The sequence below is a fragment of the Saimiri boliviensis genome, chromosome 2, assembly GCF_048565385.1.
Source record: "Saimiri boliviensis isolate mSaiBol1 chromosome 2, mSaiBol1.pri, whole genome shotgun sequence".
In the NCBI taxonomy this organism is placed as follows: Eukaryota; Metazoa; Chordata; class Mammalia; order Primates; family Cebidae; genus Saimiri; species Saimiri boliviensis.
In genome coordinates this window covers 197,771,162-197,792,362 of record NC_133450.1, presented here as the reverse complement: position 1 = coordinate 197,792,362, position 21,201 = coordinate 197,771,162, and the positions used below count along the sequence as shown (strand labels likewise).

Here is a 21,201-nt window from a genome sequence, read left to right as displayed (position 1 = left end):
GTGAAAATTTACAACTTACTGCTCTCACAAGGTCATGAACAGTGGACCAAAGTGAATGCCATTAGGCACTCTGGCTTCCTTCGTTAGTTTTATTGTGGCAGTGGACTCTTTCTGACCTCAGTAGAATCAGTTTGGCATTTACATGGTCATATTTTTTGACTTAAAAATGGTCATCTTAACCCTGAATAAAATGTCTCGTGAACAGATGTTTTTCCTTGGGCTGTGCCTCAAATGTTTGCGTGTGTATGTGTGCGTCTGAGTGTCCATGGCCTTGCTGATTGAGCCCTAGCTGCATCAAAGACCCCTCAGATTGTCACACCCTCTTTCTTTCCAGAATGACCACATCAGTGGATGTCCTTGTGTCCATCTGCGTCATCTTTGCAATGTCCTTCGTCCCAGCTAGCTTTGTCGTATTCCTGATCCAGGAGCGGGTCAGCAAAGCAAAACACCTGCAGTTCATCAGTGGAGTGAAGCCTGTCATCTACTGGCTGTCTAATTTTGTCTGGGATATGGTAAGGACACAGACCTGCTGTCTCTTTGTCGTGTCTGTCAGGGCCATGGATTTATCTCGCTAAGAAAGAAAGAGCCCTGGTTATTGTTGGGAAACATTCCAAGTACTCTAAAGATGTATAAAAAAGGAAAAGGCAGAGGCAGTTGATCACTTTCATGACACCAAACACAGCACTGGGTACCAGAGTTTGTGTCATACCAGAGGAAGAAATCTGTATACAATGATGAAAATTGATACCACTGCCACTTAAGTTCCTAAGCGAGGACTTTCTCAAGAATCAGAGAGATGCAAGGGCCTTAGTCAAAACTCCAAGTCAGTGCTTCTGACTTCTCTGATGGATTTTTACCTCCAGAGTCAGAATGTTCTTTAACTTACTAGGAAAGCCATCTGTCATTTGAAAATTCTGTACGTTTTATCAGCAGCTTATCCATCCACTGCAAATCTGTTTTTGTGCCAACTATAATATATTGCTTCTATTTGGACCAATATGGAAGACTTCAAGGAATTCTGAAGTTCTAATTATTGTTAAGTACAGTTGAAATGTATCTCCCTGTAACTTCCATTAATTGTAAGCTACATGGAGCAAATGTAATTCTTCTCCTACTGAACCAATCCCTGGATATTTAAAGACAACTCTTATACTCTCATTTAACCTGAGTATTGCCCAGATAAGATGATATATGAGAACACACCTTGTAACCTCTAAAGCACTGTACAAATGTGAGCACTAATGGTGGAGGTGATGACGAGATCTGTGCTCTTTATACCAAGCCTCTCAGACTTTGTCACTCTTCTGATCCTATTGTCCTTGTGTGGCCATGCTCTACACTGGTAATGCCCCTTTTCAAAAGCAAAGCCAAGAATTAACCTTCTGTTCAGGCTGTGGTCTGAATGGTTATGAGTCTAGAGGGAGTTAATCTTCAGCCCATACTTCTATTACTGCAGCACAAAGATTTTGCATTTTGGAAGGAGCACTACCTTATTGGCAACTCAGTGGTAAACCAGAACCTCCATTTCACACAAATGATTGTGAAATTCAGGTCTCCTTCATTCTATACCAATCAATTTGATTTTTTTTGAACCTAAACTTGATATTTATCCATATTAAATTACGTATGTCTTGTTTTTGTATTATCTTGATTCAGAATTTCTCCAGTCAGTCAACACAGACTGAGTGCTCACTATGTGTCTGACTTAGGCCAGGCACAGGTGATTCAGAGATGAAAGATCAAGTCCCTAAACCCATCACTTATCTTCCTGGATGTTGTCTGTCCCTTCCTGCTTCAGAGCCCCTGAAATTTGCTAGAAGCCTGTCTTCATCCAAGTTGTTGATAAACACATCAAGTAGGATTAGACTGAGGCAGAAGCCTGTAGTCTGAAACTGCAATTCTTTTAGCAGCTGACAAACCCACTGTCACTTTCCTGCCTGTGCTTTGCTCTGCCAGCTATGAATTCTCATAATTGTCCTATCGTCAAGTCTTTATTTCTGCATTTTATGGCTTGATACACTGTCAGGACAGACTTTAAAATTATTCTCAGTGCGATGAAACAATTCTGACATTCATATTATGAGCAGTTACCTCATAAATAGATTACATGTGAGATTGAACTTGGGCAGACTATAATATAGCATTAATGATGAAACAGACACAATCATCTCTGGGAAGAAGAATGGAAGCTTATTTGCTGCCTGTGAAATTGAAATTACCCTGACTGGGAATCCATCGTTCAGTGAGTTTACTGAGCGTGACACTTTGGCTTGGCTGTTGGAAAGACAGAAAGGGCATATAGTTTATAAAATCAGCCAAGGGTAAAATGCTTGTCAAAATGTATTGTTCAGTATTTTGATTAATAGTTTATGTGGCTTCATTAATTCAGAGTTACTCTCCAATATGTTTATCTGCCCTTTCTTGTCTGATGATGGTGAAGACCTGTGTGATGTATAGTATATTTGATTGAGGGGTGAACCGTATGTCTTTGTTTTCACTTTTAGTGCAATTACGTTGTCCCTGCCACACTGGTCATTATCATCTTCATCTGCTTCCAGCAGAAGTCCTATGTGTCCTCCACCAATCTGCCTGTGTTAGCCCTTCTACTTTTGCTGTATGGGTAAGTCACCGCTGAGTGAGGGAACTGCACAGTGGATAAGGCATTGGGTGCCCAGTGTCAAAAGGAGGGCAGGGGACTCTCAGTGGACACTTACCTTTTTGTGTCTCACCAGGTGGTCGATCACACCTCTCATGTACCCAGCCTCCTTCGTGTTCAAGATCCCCAGCACAGCCTATGTGGTGCTCACCAGCGTGAACCTCTTCATCGGCATCAACGGCAGTGTGGCCACCTTTGTGCTGGAGCTCTTCACCGACAATGTGAGTTGTGCAGAGGGAACGCCTCCCCCTGGGATGAGCATCTCTGGGAGCCAGAGGGCAGTGTTTCATTGTGATCTTAGTCCGCTCGTCAGTGGCATTGACACTGCTGGCTGCTCTGTCCTTTCTTCAGAGTCTGTCTTCCCTGAGAAAGCAAAGCACCTTTCTTTCTTGCTGTGCCTTACATTTTGCTGGTCAAGCCTTGCCGTTTCTTTTGATAGGTTCTTTTTTCTTTCTTTCTTTTCCAATGTTGCTCTTAACCAAGACTAGCTCCTCTGTCCTCCGCTTTACACACTAGAGCTGGGTGACGCCATTGAATCCCAAGGCTTTTACCATCACCTCTCTTGGTGTCTTTTATTGTTATCTCTAAGATCTGTGCCTTTAGCTTTGACCATAACCTTGAACTCTAATGTCACACTCTCATTTGCCATGTCACATCCACTGACATGGTGATTTCCCGTTTACATGCTTTTCTTCTTTGGCGTGGAGTCTGTTTCTTACTAACTTTTCACCTCTCCCGTGCCCTAGCACAGTGCATCCAGCTTACAGCACCTCACTCAGTTGCTAGATATTTGGTCACTGTTGCCTTGTGGGGTCATAAGTGCTGACGTATTTGAGAAGGATTTCTAAAATTCTAACAAAATCCTGAAACTCAAATATTGACCCAGACATGAAGAATTTGCTTTTAAAATGCTGAGGAATTTTTGAATGGATTTGCTTCTGATGAAATACAGCCTTGTTTCTAAGCTTTATTCATTATTTCTCCATACTCATAGCATTTCTCCAGATTTTCTAAAGAATAGAATTTTATTGCTACATATCATCACCTATGCCTGCTGCTATTGAATTGGTATCTGAATGAAAAGGCCCGATTTGTCCCTAGAGAATCAAATTTATTCTTTACTCCCGTGTTTCAGAATTTGATACATTTTTAGGATAAACCATGAATGACATCCAGTCCTTCTCCCTTCCTCCTCTCCCATTTTTTTTTTAGAAGCTGAATAATATCAATGATATCCTGAAGTCCGTGTTCTTGATCTTCCCACATTTTTGCCTGGGACGAGGGCTCATTGACATGGTGAAAAACCAGGCAATGGCTGATGCCCTGGAAAGGTTTGGTGAGTGAAGCAATGGCTGTAGCTTGCTTTAATGGAGACGGCATTTGGCATAGGCCTCAGAACCCTGGCCTTTGCTTTGGAAAGAAGCTGATGACTAAGCACAGGATATCGCCCCACCCCCGTGCCCACTGACAGGGCTCGTGCTAGCACAGCTGGTTGTGGCATGGGTTTTGTGATGCAGCCATTTGTCTGTGCCTCTGATACCATTGAGAAAAGTGGAAGGGCAGTTTTGTAGGTAAGGAAAATACTGGCATTTGCTTGGCTCCATTGGCTCATGCCACTGGCTGGATTTGTCAGAGGCACTAGAAAAGTCAAACCACCACTTTGAGAATCAGAAGGCAGAGAATTGGAAAGATGGAGACTTTGGCTCTATTAGGCGAATCATGTGCTTGCAACTGAGATCATATATTATTTTTTACACAGTCTATAAAACGATAATGTATTACATCTTTTTCTACCTTTAGAATGCTTAAAAATATTTCCCCTGTAGCCATATGATGATTATTCATCCACTAGCTAATATAGTCAAATGGGCCGTGTTACTTAGTGGGCGTAAAAGAGGGGCTTTTTTTCCAACTTGGGGTACAAAGGAGATATATAAGGAATTTCAGGAATATTTACATGGAACTATATTTAATTGAATCTCGCGATTTAATTGATTCACTAGGTTATATTATATGCTACTGAAAAGGGCATCTGGCTACAGTTCAGGAATATTTACAAGGAACTATATTTAATTGAATCTCATGATTTAATTGATTCACTAGGTTATATTATATGCAACCGAAAGGGGCATCTGGCTACAGTGCTTTCTAATATATCTTACTACTAAAACTGAGAATTTATTAAAAATAATGACGGTAAAAATTACTGGGGTTGTTTGCCTTTTTAAAAGGATTTTTGGCATGTCCCATTTAAAAAAAGAAATGCTAGATATCTTCAGTGATGTTACAAATCTAATACACCTTGGCTCTGAAATTCCAATTGATACTGAGTCATAAAAAGTTTTCCCAAATCAGACTTGGAAATTGATCACTCATTTGTTACTTTTTTCTCCTTGCCATGGGTGATAGCCACTGGTGTTTGTTGGAAGATCAGTGAATTCCTAGGAACATAGGCCCAAATTTGAGGAAGGGCCATGTCTTTTGGTCCCTCCATTCTGACCAGCTCTTTGCATTTTGTCTACTAGGAGAGAATCGCTTTGTGTCACCATTATCTTGGGACTTGGTGGGACGAAACCTCTTCGCCATGGCCGTGGAAGGGGTGGTGTTCTTCCTCATCACTGTTCTGATCCAGTACAGATTCTTCATCAGGCCCAGGTGAGCTTTTTCTTAGAACCCATGGAGTACCTGGTAGAGGGTCACAGAGGAGGCACACAGGGAAACACCAATGGTGGTTGGATTGAACTGAACTCAAAATATATGATATGATAAAACTGATTCTCCTGATGCGGGCATCCCACAGCCCCCTCCCTGCTCATCCTGGTAACTGTGGTGAGCAGGTTTTATAATACTCCATTAGAGACTGAATCTTTGTCCTAAAAAATAGTTTGAAAGGTTTATTTTTCTTATTTTTTCCCCCTAAGACCTGTAAATGCAAAGCTTCCTCCTCTGAATGATGAAGATGAAGATGTGAGGCGGGAAAGACAGAGAATTCTTGATGGTGGAGGCCAGAATGACATCTTAGAAATCAAGGAGTTGACAAAGGTGAGAGAGTACACATTACAAGAGCTTATTTTCAGTTTTTTTCAGCTTTATGTTTTGTAAACCAGTTTGCTGACTTGCTTAATAAAATGGCACGTGTTCCAAAATGTACATCTATACCAAGGTTCTGTCAATTTTATTTTGAAAAGACCATGGAGACTTCTTAATTAAAGAATTCCTACTGAGAATACTTTCGTAATATGAATTCCCATTCTTGAATGTATTGGCTTTGTATGCTTACGTTTATGTTTAAGTTACTAAGACATACTAGTATTGTATATCTAGTCAAAACCAAGGTAGGGAGAATAAATGGTTGATTTTGAGTTTCATAGTCCAAAAAGCAGATATATTTCCAAGGCTTAGGAGGGTCTATATTAGCCCTCTAGATGCCAGCATCCCCAAATTCTACTTTTTTGTAATCTGTGCAGTATTTGCAATAGTTTTTATCACAAATTTATACTCTGTGGAATTTAATTATTAAAATATCTACAATACATATATATGTTGAATAAGTGAAAAATTATATAGATATTGATGAACAATACGGTTCTAAAAACACAGGTTAAAAAGTAAATTCACTTTTATTTTGAGCTTCAGAATCATTCAGAAGCCATTTGTCACAAACGCAGACCAAGGCTCTTAGCGCATCAAATATGCCTCTTAGACTGATTGACTGTCTTATGTTGTGGTTTGTATAGTTTACAGTCCTGCCTTCCACTGCTGCTTAGGAGAGCTGTTGAGTCACTGAGGCTCACGAATGGTTGCATTTTGTTTTTTTTGCAGATATACAGAAGGAAGCGGAAGCCTGCTGTTGACAGGATCTGTGTGGGCATTCCTCCTGGTGAGGTAAAGACACTTTGTCTGTATTGTGTTCGCCCCTATTAATTCAGACTGTCTCCACCCAATCAAACAACAATGCTTGTTAAGGGGTAAAAGTGGATTTTAGAGGCTTCTCTATTTATGCTAGTATGGAGCAATCAGTCATCGAGAAGATGGGATATATCAAGAGAATGATTTTAGATAATAAAAATCAGTTTTAAAAAAAAGCACGAACATCTAAAACATTCATTTGCGATCCATTTGGGATGATGATGAAATTCAAATAGATTTTTAAAAATAGATTTTGTCCTTTCTGGTTTCTGTTTGTGTTCTTGTATGCCCTTTGCCAGAGCAGCTGGTGTGATTTGGCTAGCTGGTTTTCATGACTGTTTTTTACACATTAACTTTGGCCTCAACCTGACAATTCAAATAATACTTACAAATACAGCCACACTTAAAATAGTCCCATTATGAAATACGTATTTAAATACCTATACAGTGTCTTAAAACCAAGAAAATATTTGATTCTTCCCTGATATTTAAGAATAATGGTTTGAGGTGGCTACTTGTTAGGATCGTTTATATTCACGTTTTTAGAGTTTGCTTATACAGGTTAATCTTTCTTTATCAGTGCTTTGGACTCCTGGGAGTTAATGGGGCTGGAAAATCAACAACTTTCAAGATGTTAACAGGAGATACCACTGTGACCAAAGGAGATGCTTTTCTCAACAAAAATAGGTGAGAAATGAAGTGGCCTGTATTTTGCTGCAAAGCCTTTCTTTTTACTTTATTTAAAGAAATATATTGCTGTTTTTGATTACAGTGGTGCTTTTGGAGTTCATAAAAATGTTGAAATATAGTAAAAGGTAAAGAAACTCAAAAATCATCAATGATTTCAATATCTAGAGATAACCACAACTTACATTTCCTTTCAGTTTCATTCTTTTCTTTTAACAGCTTTATTCAGGTATAATTTACATACTATATAATTTACTTGTTTTAAGAGTATAATTCAGTGATTTTTGGTAAATTGAGAGTTCCGCAACCATCATCACAATCCAGTTTTAGAACTTTTCGTTCACCCCAAATCTATCTTATATACACATACAAATGTGTCATAAAATTGAGATCACGTTGTATATAGAGATAAAATTAGTTTTTACTGTTAATGAATGTATTATGAATATTTCCCAGTGGGTTACATTTCCTAAGATGCAGAATTTTACATTGCTACGTAAAATTCCCCTATGTACATGTACTTATAATTAATACCTTATAAATGTCGGACACATATTGATTTCCATTTTCACTATGTAAATAAGTCCCAGTATACATCTTTCATTGGCCAGGCATGGTGGCTCACACCTGTAATCCTGGCACTTTAGGAGGCCGAGGCGGGTGGGTCATGAGATCAAGAGATTGAGACCATCCTGGCCAACATGGTGAAACCTCGTCTCTACTAAAAATACAAAAAATTAGCTGGGTGTGGTGGTATATGCCTATAGTCCCAGCTACTTGGGAGGCTGAGGCAGGAGAATCACTTGAACCCAAGAAACGGAGGTTGCAGTGAGCTGAGATTGTGCCACTGCAGTCCAGTCTGGCGACAGAGCGAGACTTTGTCTCGAAAAAAAAAAAAATCTTTTATTATTTCCTCAGAAACAATTCCTTTACAAAGTCAATTGCCCTCTCTAAAGAGTGTACGAATTGACAGAGGCACCATTAGGCCACATTCTGAGACTGCACAGGTCACAAAGCGATCTGATTTGTTGGGGAATACAGCTACATTTTACAGGCCTCTTAGATAATGTTACTCTAAGTACTTTAAATATGTGGGGCTTCTCTGGGCTTATTATATGGAGAGAATAGTACAAGGCAGTGGCTTTCACATTTTTCTGACCATGACCCTTGTGGGAAATAAATTTTATTTCTCAACGCAGTGTGTACCCACAGACACATAGACACTCACGTGTATAACCTAAGGTTTCATAAAACAGTACCTACCTTTACTAATTGTAACGCACTCTGCTATTTCTTACTCTGCTTTATACCATGTCATTAAAAAAAAGGGCTGGTTATGACCCGCTGAATGTATTTCCCAAACCACTAATGAATGATGATAGAGAATTTGAAAACACTGGACAGGGGGATAGCCAATAAAATTGAAAACAGCAAGGGACTTAATGTATTCATGGTCTCCTCTCGCGTGTCTTACATTTTTGCAGTAGCAACGTAAAGGAGTCCTAAGAGAACAGGCATTCTGGGACTAGCGGGCCGAGCACTGCACCACTGCTTTCGTGGGCTTGCTCCTAGTACCGAGCTCCTGACGCATATAGCAGGGGCAGCAGTAACCGGCCTGTAGTAAGGTTTGTCACAGGGACTTGTTACAAGAACTGATTTGGTTGGTATAGCTGGGAGGGCCTGGCACGGTGTCCACGTGTGCCTCAATCCTAATTCTGAAAAAGGCTGACCCTGGGGGCTCTAATTAAGATACACAGAGAGGAATGAGTGCTGCTGAAAGGCCCAGGTCATGGCTATTCTGTGCCAAGATGCAGGTCATCAGTCTGGAATGTAGATGCTGAACTTCTCTCATATCTGATTCTTCACTTTACTGGCTTCATAGAACCCAAAAGCCACCCCACCAACATAAGTTGTGTCGCTAGGTTCTGTGTTGCTCACACCCAAAGTTTCTGGGCCTTCTCACTTGGTGTACATGAATGGGTAACAGAGTGAAGTGGAGGATGGGGCCTTAGCATGAAAGCCCCAGGGTAGGGTGATGGAGATTGTTGGTAAAGAATGTGCAGTGGTTGGCATGACCTCAGGAATTCTGAAATGGGACTGCACCTGCAGACTGAAGTGTTGAGAGAGCCAGGTAGGTGCAAGGACCACGCAGGGTAGAGGCAGGGACCTTGTCTGCCAGGAAGAGCTGGCATCCTGGGGGCAGAACAGCTGTCCTTTCAAGTAGCAGCAGATGTATTGGTATCTTGGTAATGGAGAAGCATACTTTACAGGAACATGAGGCCAGACTGTCTGACTAGAGTGTCTCTGCTTGCTTCAAATCTAACTAGTTTTCCTGTCCTTTGCAGTATCTTATCAAACATCCATGAAGTACATCAGAACATGGGCTACTGCCCTCAGTTTGATGCCATCACAGAGCTGCTGACTGGGAGAGAGCACGTGGAGTTCTTTGCCCTTTTAAGAGGAGTACCAGAGAAAGAAGTTGGCAAGGTACCATGGGCACCTGAAAGCCAGCCTGTCTCCTTTGGCATCCTGACAATGTATACCTTATGGCTTCTCCACACATATTGACTTCAGGCTGTTTTTGCTCATGAATGCAGCAGCATCAAATGCTGGTTCTTTGTATCTGTGTTCAGGGTAGAAACCTGTAGTCGTGGTGGTGGGGAGGGGCTGGGTGGGCTGAAGGGGAGTGCTGCTCCCACCACGTGAGTCCCTTCTCCCTGCCTTGGGTCCTCGCCAGTTGTCAGGTTATGATTCTAGAATCTAGTCCTACTCAGTGAAAGAACTTTCATATATATATATGGGTAGGAGAGCATGACACAATTCCCAAGCCAGCCAAAAGTCAAGGTGCTTTTCATCACTGTAGGTTGGTGAGTGGGCAATCCGGAAACTGGGCCTCGTGAAGTATGGAGAAAAATACGCTGGTAACTATAGTGGAGGCAACAAGCGGAAGCTCTCTACAGCCATGGCTTTGATTGGCGGGCCTCCTGTGGTGTTTCTGGTGAGTGTAACTGGGGATGGAAAACTGTTGTTCTGACCTGAGTGGAAAACATGACTTTTCAAAAGTCCTGTATGTCCAGGGCTGTTGTACGATTGGCTTGTCTCCCACCAGGGACACCAGAGCCACCATTAAGAAGCAGAGGGCATTTTGGTCATGAAGTCCTTGCCTACACCTATGTCCTGAATGGTTTTGCCTAGATTTTCTTCTAAGGTTTTTATGGTATTAGGTCTGATGTTTAAGTCTTTAATCCATCTGGAGTTAATTTTGGTGTAAGGTGTCAGGAAGGGGTCCTGTTTCTGCTTTCTGCACATGGCTAGCCAGTTTTCCCAACACCATTTATTAAACAGGGAGTCCTTTCCCCATTGCTTGTTTTTGTCAGGTTTGTCGAAGATCAGATGGTTGTGGGTATGTTGTATTTCCATCTCACACCAGTTAGAATGGCGATCATTAAAAAATCGGGAAACAACAGATGCTGGAGAGGATGTGGAGAAATAGGAACACTTTTACACTGTTGGTGGGAATGTAAATTAATTCAACCATTGTGGAAGACAGTGTGGCGATTCCTCAAGGACCTAAAAATCGAAATCCCATTTGACCCAGCAATCCCATTACTGGGTATATATCCAAAGGATTATAAATCATTCTACTACAAGGACACGTGCACACGAATGTTCATTGCAGCACTGTTTACAATAGCAAAGACCTGGAACCAACCCAAATGCCCAAAGATGATAGACTGGATAGGGGAAATGTGGTACATATACACCATGGAATATTATGCAGCCATCAAAAACGATGAGTTCACGTCCTTTATAGGGACATGGATGAACCTGGAAACCATCATTCTCAGCAAACTGACACAAGAGCAGAAAATCAAACACCGTATATTCTCGCTCATAGGCGGGTGTTGAACAATGAGAACACATGGACACAGGGAGGGGAGCACTACACACTGGGGTCCGTTGGGGGGAAATGGGGGAGGGGCGGGGGGTGGGGAGGTGGGAAGAGATAGCATGGGGAGAAATGACAGATACAGGTGAGGGGACGGAAGGCAGCAAAGCACACTGCCATGTGTGTACCTATGCAACAATCTTGCATGTTCATCACATGTACCCCAAAACCTAAAATGCAATAAAAAAAAAAAAAAAAAAAAAAAAGCAGAGGGCAGCTTCTGACCCTTGGCACACACTGGGGTGGCTGTACCATGCCTGCAGATGCTCCCAAATAGAGACACTGCAGGCACCTTGTTTCTGAGTATGATTGGGGCTGGATATGTGATTTGATCTTTCTCTGGAACATTCTTTCTAATCATCTTTGTGTTCATTCCCTGAAAATGGAGAGTGTGGACACAGCTTTAAAATCCCCAAGGTAGCAACTAGGTCATAGTTCTTTACACACGGATAGATGAAACATAGATGAGACTGGGCAGTGGCCCTTGACCCTTTTTCTTCGGTGGACAAGAGCATTGATGTTATTACAGGAAGAAGCCTTGGGTTGAGGGTTTTATGTGTTCCTGATCATATGGGTCTGGAATTTGCTTCTGTAAGGCTAACAATTGTAGTACACTAGGGTCATCTGGAGTCAGCTGGACTAAAAAAGAAAAGGAATTCTACCCAAATCTTACGCTGGCTTCAATAGAGGTTTCAGACAAAAGGTAGTTTTAGTATATTCTTATCAGTCATGAAAAGATAATTTAAACTAAATGGCCTTTTTCCTTCCCTACTTATTTGGAGGAATTTGTTTAATTCTATAAAAAAAAGGACTCAGAATATTTTAGTTTCTTGCATCAATAAGACGTTTATAATAGTGACCTTGTTTACAAATGAATTTGAAACTTACTTTAATTATTTGGTTCATCAAGAAATAACTGGAATGGTAAGTTAAAATTTACGCTGTTTCAAAGATGCTTCTGCATGTGAAAACAAATCTATCTTTGATTTTTTTTTCCCCCAGAAAGTAAGACTTATTTTATTCTAATTACAGGATGAACCCACCACAGGCATGGATCCCAAAGCCCGGCGCTTCCTGTGGAATTGCGCCCTGAGTGTTGTCAAGGAGGGGAGATCAGTAGTGCTTACATCTCATAGGTCCGTAGGAAAGTCTTGGCTTCTACACTGTGGAATGTTTAACTTTCCAAGTAGTGTACACGTTCATTTTATAAATATCAGAAAATACAGAAAAGCAAAGAGTAAAACGATTATTACCTGAAATTATACGACTCGGAAACAACTACTGTCCTCACTGGGCTGTTTATGTTTGCAGAATTTTCCTATGCAAATCTGTATATGTATGTATGTTTGTGTGTACATGTGTATTCTTAGAAATGTGCAAGCCCAGTATAAATACTGCTGTTTTCCACTTAATATATTACAAACATTATTCCAAGTCAGTATATTTAGATGTCATTTCTTATAGCTGGATAGCTTTCTATTAGGCTATGTTTCTCGTTTATTTAGCTATTTCCCTTTTTGTAGACATTTGGATTATTTCCAACTTGTTCACGATTGTAAACAGCACTGCAGTGAACAGCATCATCCCTATATCCACATGTACTAGTAACAGGATATGATTCCCTGGGAAGCGGGAATGCCGGAAGCCGTGGTGATGTTCTGATGGTTATAGAGAATCTCGAAAACTAAAACCTTTTTCTGTTTCACTGCAGTATGGAAGAATGTGAAGCTCTTTGCACTAGGATGGCAATTATGGTCAATGGAAGGTTCAGGTGCCTTGGCAGTGTGCAACATCTGAAAAATAGGTAACAAAGATAATTTCTTAGGGATAATGCCTAGTGAAAAGGCTTGATATTTCATTCTTTTTCAGTATATACATGATGATTCTAAAATAAAAGGAAATAAAACTAAGCAAAATGAAAGAATGAGGGCTTTGAAGTCAGAGCTACTTTCAAATTCTGTCTTTACTATTTACTAGTTCTGTGACTCTTGGGCAAGTTATGTAACTTCTCTGAGAGTCAGTTTCCCTGGAAGATCTACCTCCTAGCTTTGTTCTATAGATGAAATGAAAACAATTTACATGTGCCAGTACTGGTGATAGTGCAGGCTTTGGAGTCAAACACAAATAGGTTTGCATCCTGGCCCTATCAATTAGGTGCTCTGAGCCATGAGCAAGTGACTAATTCCCTGGACCTCAGGGAGTTTCTCTGTAAATGTCTGTCAGACTTCATGGGTCCAGGTGAGGATTCAAGTAGATCATGTATTTATAGCACGTGGCATGGTGCTTCACATTTAGTAAATGAGAGCTGGTTCCTTCTCTCAGAAACTTATTTCTAGGCCTGTCAGGGGGCACCTGTTTTCATGGCACAAGTTGGGTTCTCAGGGTTAAATATTCTTTTGAGTAGTTTCCTGGAGAGCCTCCATTTGGATATTTTTTTCTTGCTTTCAGGTTTGGAGATGGTTATACAATAGTTGTACGAATAGCAGGCTCCAACCCTGACCTGAAGCCTGTCCAGGATTTCTTTGGACTTGCCTTTCCTGGAAGTGTTCTAAAAGAGAAACACCGGAACATGCTACAATACCAGCTTCCATCTTCATTATCTTCCCTGGCCAGGATATTCAGCATCCTCTCCCAGAGCAAAAAGCGACTCCACATAGAAGACTACTCTGTTTCTCAGACAACACTTGACCAAGTAAGCTTTGAGTGTCAAAACAGATTTACTTCTCAGGGTCTGGATTCCTGCTCACCCACCCGTGCCCATGGGCCCAAGAGCAGTTGGTGTGCTTGAGTTCCTGATCTATTACTAGCTAATGCTTTTTACTAAACCTCTCTGAACCTGAAAAGGAGATGATGCTATGTACTCTACAGGCTTATTGTGAGAATTTTTATTGTAATAATAACCATAATAACTACTATTTAGTGAGCACCTACCCTGGGCCAGGCATTTTACTTGGTGCCTTATCCTATTTAAATTACATTAAAAAGTACCAAACAGCCCCTGACACTTAATAGGTATTCAGTAAAATTTTCTTCCCTTTTCCTGTAATCAAGACTCTATGTGCCAAAGTAAATGGATGACTGAGCAGTTGGTGATGTGGGGGACAATAGAGAGAGTCCATTTTTAAGTTGTTACTGCTTTTTTCAAGTATCCTTCCCTCCTTTACACATAGTTTTCTAGTTAATCTATTTATGCAATTCTGTATGCTCCTACTTGACCTAATTTCAACATCTGGAAAAACAGAACTAGAATAAAGAATGAGCAAGTTGAGTGGTATGTATAAAGGTCCGTCTTCATCTTTCAACAGGTATTTGTGAACTTTGCCAAGGACCAAAGTGATGATGACCACTTAAAGGACCTCTCATTACACAAAAACCAGACAGTAGTAGATGTTGCAGTTCTCACATCTTTTCTACAGGATGAGAAAGTGAAAGAAAGTTATGTATGAAGAATCTTGTTCATATGGGGTCGCTGAAAGTAAAGAGGAGCTAGACTTTCCTTTGCACCATGTGAAGTGTTCCAGAGAAAAGAGCCAGAAGTTACTGTGGGAAGAAGCAAACTGGATACTGTACTGATACTATTCAATGCAATGCAATTCAATGCAATGAAAACAAAATTCCATTACAGGGGCAGTGCCTTTGTAGCCTATGTCTTATATGGTTCTCAAGTGAAAGACTTGAATTTAGTTTTTTTTACCTATGCCTATGTGAAACTCTATTATGGAACCCAATGGACATAGGGGTTTGAAATCGTACCTTTTTTGTTTGTTTGTTCCTGTGTATTCTCACTGGGGTTGCAACAATAATTCAAGTAATCATGGTCAGTGATTATTTATCAAAATCAAAAGGCATGCACATCCTCGTTCATTAAGCCATGCCATGCCAGGAGACTGGTTTCCTGGTGACACATCCATTGCTGGCAATGAGTGTGCCAGAATTATTAGTGCCAAGTTTTTCAGAAAGTTTGAAGCACCATGGTGTGTCACATACGCTTTTGTGAAAGCTGCTCTGCTCAGAGTATATCAACATCATTAAATATCAGTTGACAGAATGATGACATGTGGCTAACATCCTACTTTGATCCCCTCTTTGATGAGCTATTCTGGTGGCAGTAACACGCGACAAAAATGTGGGTGTTTCTAGATACAGGAAACTTGGTTCCATTGTTATACTGTCCTGTGCTTTGAGCCATGGGTCTATAGGGTCGTCCTTCTGAGACTCTTAAATATACTTAGATCCTGGTAAGAGGCAAAGAATCAACAGCCAGACTGCTGGGGCTGCAAGCTGCTGAGGCCAGGGATTGGGATTAAAGAGATTGTGCATTCAAACCTAGGGAAGTCAGTGCCCATTTGTCATGACTGTCTACTAACATGGTACACTGCATCTCAAGATGTTTATTTGACACAAGTATATTATTATTTCTGGCCTTTTGAATTAATCTAGAAAATGAAAAGATAGAGTTGTATTTTGACAAAAATCTTTGTACTTTAAAATGTTGTTTGGAATTGTAAGTTCTATCAGTGACTTCTGAATCCTTAGCCTGGCCTCTTTGTAGAACCCTGTGGTATGAAGGAGTATGGCCACTGCCTCACTATTTTTATTTTCTTATATAAATTTGCATATCAGTTATGACTGGTGCCTAGAAAGCAATATGTTGGTCAAGATCTCATGCCTTTCTATTTGAGTTTCTTTCAGATCGTTTAGGATACTCTTAATCCATCAATCAAGTATTTTTTGAGAATATGCGGTAGCTGAAAGAAAATGTTCCTTATGTATAAGGGTGTGCCATTTATCAGCTCACTGGTTTACAAATACAGGTTGTCTTGTGTTTGTAGGAGGCCACTGTAACAATACTGGGCAGCCTTTTTTTTTTTTTTTTTTTTAAATTACAACAATGCAAAAGCCAAGAAAGTATAAGGGTCACAAGTCTAAACAATGAATTCTTCAACAGAGAAAACAGCTAGCTTGAAAACTTGCTGAAAACACAACTCGTGTTTATGGCATTTAGTACCTTCAAATAATTGGCTTTGCAGATGTTGGACCCCCCCCCCCCATTAAATCCGACAATCTCAAACTTTTCGTCTCTCAGTCACTAAAGAAAAAGATAAAAACAATAAATGCTTCCATATGGAGTATTTTTCAGAATTTTCTAACCCAGTCTTATTTTTCTAGTCAGTAAACATTTTAAAAAAATACTGTTTCACAAATGCGTAGTGTTATCTGTCTTGAGACAAAAGAAAAATACGAGAACTACTGTTTGGTAAAATTCAAGTGATCTTTCAATATCATTACTAATTTCTTCCACTTTTTCCAAAATTTAAGTATTAACTCTTAAGGTGTAAGACTTCAGATTTCAAATTAGATAAAATTTTTAAATTTACAGAATGTTACATAACCCACTGCCGAAAAGGAATAAATGACTGTTTTAGAAGTTAAAGTCAATATTGATTTTAAACATAAATAATGAAGGCATATTTCCAATAACTAATGATATAGGATCGCTGCATTTTATATTATCTTCAAAAATACAGGATTCATAAAATAATTTCTCCTCATTTAATATTTTTTAAAATCAAACTTCTGATGATTTTCTCATTTTACTAAAAATGTATTCTAGTTCTTCATTATAGTAAATCCATGAACAACTCCTTGCTTCCATTTCTCTGACTTCAAGGCCATATTTTGAAAAATCAAAAGGCACTGTGAACTATTTTGAAGAAAACACATTTTAATACAGATTGAAAAGGATTTCTTCTGAAACTAGAAGCAATCACAATTATACATCTTCATTAAAATTGTGTTACCTTTTAAGATAGTAGTCTTTTACAGTTTCTGTGTAAAACCTAATTGTGGTAGAAATTTTTACCAACTCTATACTCAATCAAGTAAAATTTCCATATATTCCCTGTGGAATGTAACTATGTGAGTTTCAGAAATTCTCAAAATATGTGTTCAAAGATTTCTGCTTTTGCATCTTTTGGACACCTCAGAAAACTTATTAACCACTGTGAATATGAAAAAAAAAAAAAAAACAAAACAAAACAGAAGAAAATAATAAGCCCTCTATACATAAGTGCCCAGCACAATTCATTGTTAAAAAACAACCAAACCTCACACTACTGTATTTCATTGTCTGTACTGAAAGCAAAAGCTTTGTGACTATTACATGTTGCACATCATTCATTCACTGTATAATAATCATTGACTAAAGGGATTTGTCTGTGTTTTCTTCTTGTGGTTGTATATATCAGGTAAAATGTTTTCCAAAGAGCCATGTGTCATAATACCGAACCACTTTGATATTGAGACATTAATTTGTACCCTTGTTATTATCTACTAGTAATAATGTAATACTGTAGAAATTTTGCTCTAATTCTTTTTAAAATTGTTGCATCCCTTTTTATAGAATGTTTCTATTTCTATAAGGATTAGGTATGCTATTATCCTTTCTTATACCCTCGGATGAAGCTGTTTTTGTGCTCTTGTTCATCATTGGCCCTCATTCCAAGCACTTTACATTTTGTCTGTAATGGGATCTATTTTTGCACTGGAATATCTGAGACTTGCAAAACTAGACAGAAGTTTCACAACAGATTTCTAAGTTAAATCATTTTCATTAAAAGGAAAAAAGAAAAAAATATTTGTATGTCAGTAACTTTATATGAAGTGTTAAAATGCATATTTCTATGTTGTAATATGAGTCACAAAATAAAGCTGTGACACTTCTGCTGGTCTGTAGAAATTCACTCTCACGCATTTGTGGCACCACCTGCTGTTGAAGTGCTATAAAGCCATTAGAAAAGTAGAGGGTAAGTGATTTGAATCAAAAGGAAAAACTTGAGAAAAGATTCCAATGTTCCCTTCATCATAAGGGAACTGAGGGGACTACTTGAAAATAAAAGGCTGTTTTATATTTTCATGTTGGTTAAGATGCTGAGTAACTGGTATTAAGTGTTAGAGATTTTCAGATAAGTCGTCTCCTTAATGATTACGGAGCTGCACTTTGATCTCTGGAAATGCTCTGTAGCTGAGCTTATGTAATACAAGTTCACCTGGTATAGGGGAAGCGACAAAGGCAGACTTCAGTGCCCTTTTCTTTATGCAACCAAAGATATAAGGACACAATGTGGCAATGATACTGGCAAGGTGCTATGGGTGGTGGCAAGGGTGAGCAGGAAGGAAAAGTAGATGTGGGGACAGAAATGATACTAATATTGGTGATTCCTTCCTTTTCTCCTGTAATGAGTGCTATGCAGACAATATATGTGTAATGCTGAGACAATGTGGTTGTATTTTTCATAGCTCATTAAGAATCAGAGTTGAGGCCCGGCGCAGTGGCTCACGCCTGTAATCCCAGCACTTTGGGAGGCTGAGGTGGGCAGATCACTTGAGGTCAGTTCGAGACCAGCCTGGCTAACATGGTGAAACCTCGTCTTTACTAAAAATACAAAAATTAGCCAGGTGTGGTGGCACATGCCTGTAATCCCAGCTACTGGGGAGGCTGAGGCAGGAGAATCCCTTGAACCTGGGAGGCGGAGGTCGCAGTGAGCCGAGACCATGCCATTGGACTCCAGCCTGGGTGAGGAAGCGAGACTCCATCTCCAAAAAGAAAAAAAAAAATTAAGAGTTTCAGAAAAAGATTTCAAAAGATGTGTTTATTTTGCTACTTGAAGAATCTTTGTCAAAGAGTCCTTTTGAGTCAGGCTCTATTTATGACCTCTTGGGAACGGCTGTGACAAAGCGTTGTGAGTAGTCCTTTTTCTGTGGCACAGATCTGAATTTCATGTGCAGAAAAGTCTTGGCCTTAAGTGAGCCAAGATGTCCCCTGAACATCAATATCACAAATTCACCCTCCTACTTGAAGTTAACATTATAGTGACTTTAATGAAATCATAGAACACTGTTTCTTTCTGAAAAATGACAATCAAGGGAGAGGAAAAAACTTTATTAATAAATTAAAAGGCAGGAATTTAGAAGAAAATATGTTACCCAGGAGTCTTTTTTTTTTTTTTTAAAACAGAAATCTCACTTTGTCGCTCAGGCTGGAGTACAGTGGCACAACCTCAGCTCACTGCAGCCTCTGCCTCCTGGGTTCAAGCGATTTTCCTGCCTCAGCTTCCCAAGTAGCTGGGACTACAGGTGTGTGCCACCCTGCCCAGCTAATTTTTGTATTTTTAGTAGAGAATGGGGTTTCACTATATGTTGGCCATGCTGGTCTTAAACTCCTGACCTCAGGTGATCCACCCTCCTTGGTATCTGAAAGTGCTGGGATTACAGGCGTGAGCCACCTCCCCTGGCCCTACCCATGAGTCTTGAGCAAAACATTCTTCTGCCTGGAGAAAAACCTTAAAGAACTTTTCCAGATTCAAAAAACTCTGACAGTTGTAATGGTAATGTCTACATTAAGTATGAAAAAATTAGCTAATGTTTTCAAAGTGTTTACTGTGTTGTCATGCATACTTCATTTAATCCTCAATACCTGCCCTATAAGGTAAAAAGTATCATTTTACAGATGAGTAAATTGCAGCTCATTGGATAAGAAACTCATCCAAAGTGCAGGGACAGTCCAGCGACAGAGAGTTCTTTTTGTTGAAGTTAGGTATCAGTTAAAATAGACCTCGTAAAATCACCTCAGCATCAATATACATTAACTTAACAAATATTTATTGAGCTTTATTGTATAGCAGATACTTCTGTAGGTACTGGGGCTACAATGTTGAAGAAAGTAAAATTGCTGCTCTAACAAATTTCTATTTCAGTGGTGAAAAATGATGTGTGGACAAACACATCTAATAATATTTTGATGGCAATAGGTGCTAAGAAGAAAATAAGACGTGGTAATCGGATAACAACAGAGAGAAGTCAGACAGCCTTTTCCGAAGAGTGATATGCTCAGAACCAAATAACACAAGGAGGAGCAGCCTTTCAAGGTGCGTGTGAATAATATTCCTGGAATAAAGAATAACCGTTGCAAAAGCCCCAGTGGGAAAAAGCTTGACGAACTGAGGGGGTAAAAGAGACATCTATACTAAAGTCTCTTGCACTGAGTTAGCAAGGAAGAGAGTGGCAGGGATCACATCACACAGGATCTTGCCAGCATTTTTAAGGTATTTGGATTTTATTGTTAGTGCAACAAGGGCCACTGGAGAGTTTTAAACAGTAGTGGTGTGACCTACTCTGCTTCAGACAGAACACTGGCTACTATGGGAAGAAAGGACAGGAGAAAGAGTAAGAGGTAATGATCAATTGGAATAGGATGGTAGCAACAGATAGGGAGCTATGGTAATGTCCAGTATCTACTTTAGTGATAGAGCCAGCAGGACTAGCTGACAGACGGCATGTAGGGGCTGTGGGAAAGAGAGGTAAGTGACTTCTAGTTTGTGACCTGAACTAGGTAGATGGGTGTGTTAAAAATACAGTTGGTATTTCAGTCTGAAGCTCAGAGGCAATGATGGAAAATCAGATAAAAATGTGCAAGTTGGCCGGGCATGGTGGTGCATTTTGGGAGGCCGAGGCAGGTGGATCACCTGAGGTCAGGAGTTGCAACCAGCCTAACATGGTGAAACCCCATATCTACTAAATAGAAAAAATTAGCCAGGCGCAGTGATGCATGCCTGTAATCCAAGCTACTTGGGAGGCTGAGACAGGAGAATCACTTGTACCTGGGAGGCAGAGGTTGTAGTGACCTGAGATCGCACCATTGCACTTCAGCCTGGGCAACGAGAATGAAACTCCATCTAAAAGAATATGTGCAAATTATTGGTATGTATATATTTAAGCTTTGGGACAGAATGAGCTTACCTAGAAATAATGAAGATAGCGGACATTCTTGAGCCTGAGATCCTGTAACATTTAGAAGAAAAGCCAGTGAGGCAAACTGAGAGGGACTGACCAGTGAAAAAGAAGAAAATCTGAAGAGTGTAACGCCATACACTGAAGCTCAGAGAATTATTGTTTCAGGAAGGCAGAAGTTGTCAATTATATCCAACATTGCTGAGAAGAT

At 39.8% G+C, this 21,201-nt stretch overlaps 1 protein-coding gene across 4 annotated transcripts in view; it reads left to right on the top strand.

Annotated features, from left to right (window-relative positions):
- The window catches only part of ABCA1 (ATP binding cassette subfamily A member 1), a 157,060-nt gene extending 139,796 nt beyond the window's left edge, over window positions 1-17,264 (top strand). For all 4 annotated transcript variants that reach the window (XM_003925261.4, XM_074395116.1, XM_074395115.1 and 1 more), the window contains 14 exons: window positions 335-512; window positions 2,505-2,620; window positions 2,733-2,877; window positions 3,869-3,992; window positions 5,182-5,311; window positions 5,578-5,698; window positions 6,479-6,541; window positions 7,146-7,252; window positions 9,598-9,739; window positions 10,116-10,250; window positions 12,234-12,337; window positions 12,913-13,005; window positions 13,650-13,893; window positions 14,507-17,264. In XM_003925261.4, the coding sequence (XP_003925310.1) occupies window positions 335-512; window positions 2,505-2,620; window positions 2,733-2,877; window positions 3,869-3,992; window positions 5,182-5,311; window positions 5,578-5,698; window positions 6,479-6,541; window positions 7,146-7,252; window positions 9,598-9,739; window positions 10,116-10,250; window positions 12,234-12,337; window positions 12,913-13,005; window positions 13,650-13,893; window positions 14,507-14,647 (1,843 nt within the window). In that variant the 3' untranslated portion in view covers window positions 14,648-17,264. The remainder of the gene's footprint in view (window positions 1-334; window positions 513-2,504; window positions 2,621-2,732; window positions 2,878-3,868; window positions 3,993-5,181; window positions 5,312-5,577; window positions 5,699-6,478; window positions 6,542-7,145; window positions 7,253-9,597; window positions 9,740-10,115; window positions 10,251-12,233; window positions 12,338-12,912; window positions 13,006-13,649; window positions 13,894-14,506) is intronic.
- Window positions 17,265-21,201: the final 3,937 nt, after the last annotated feature.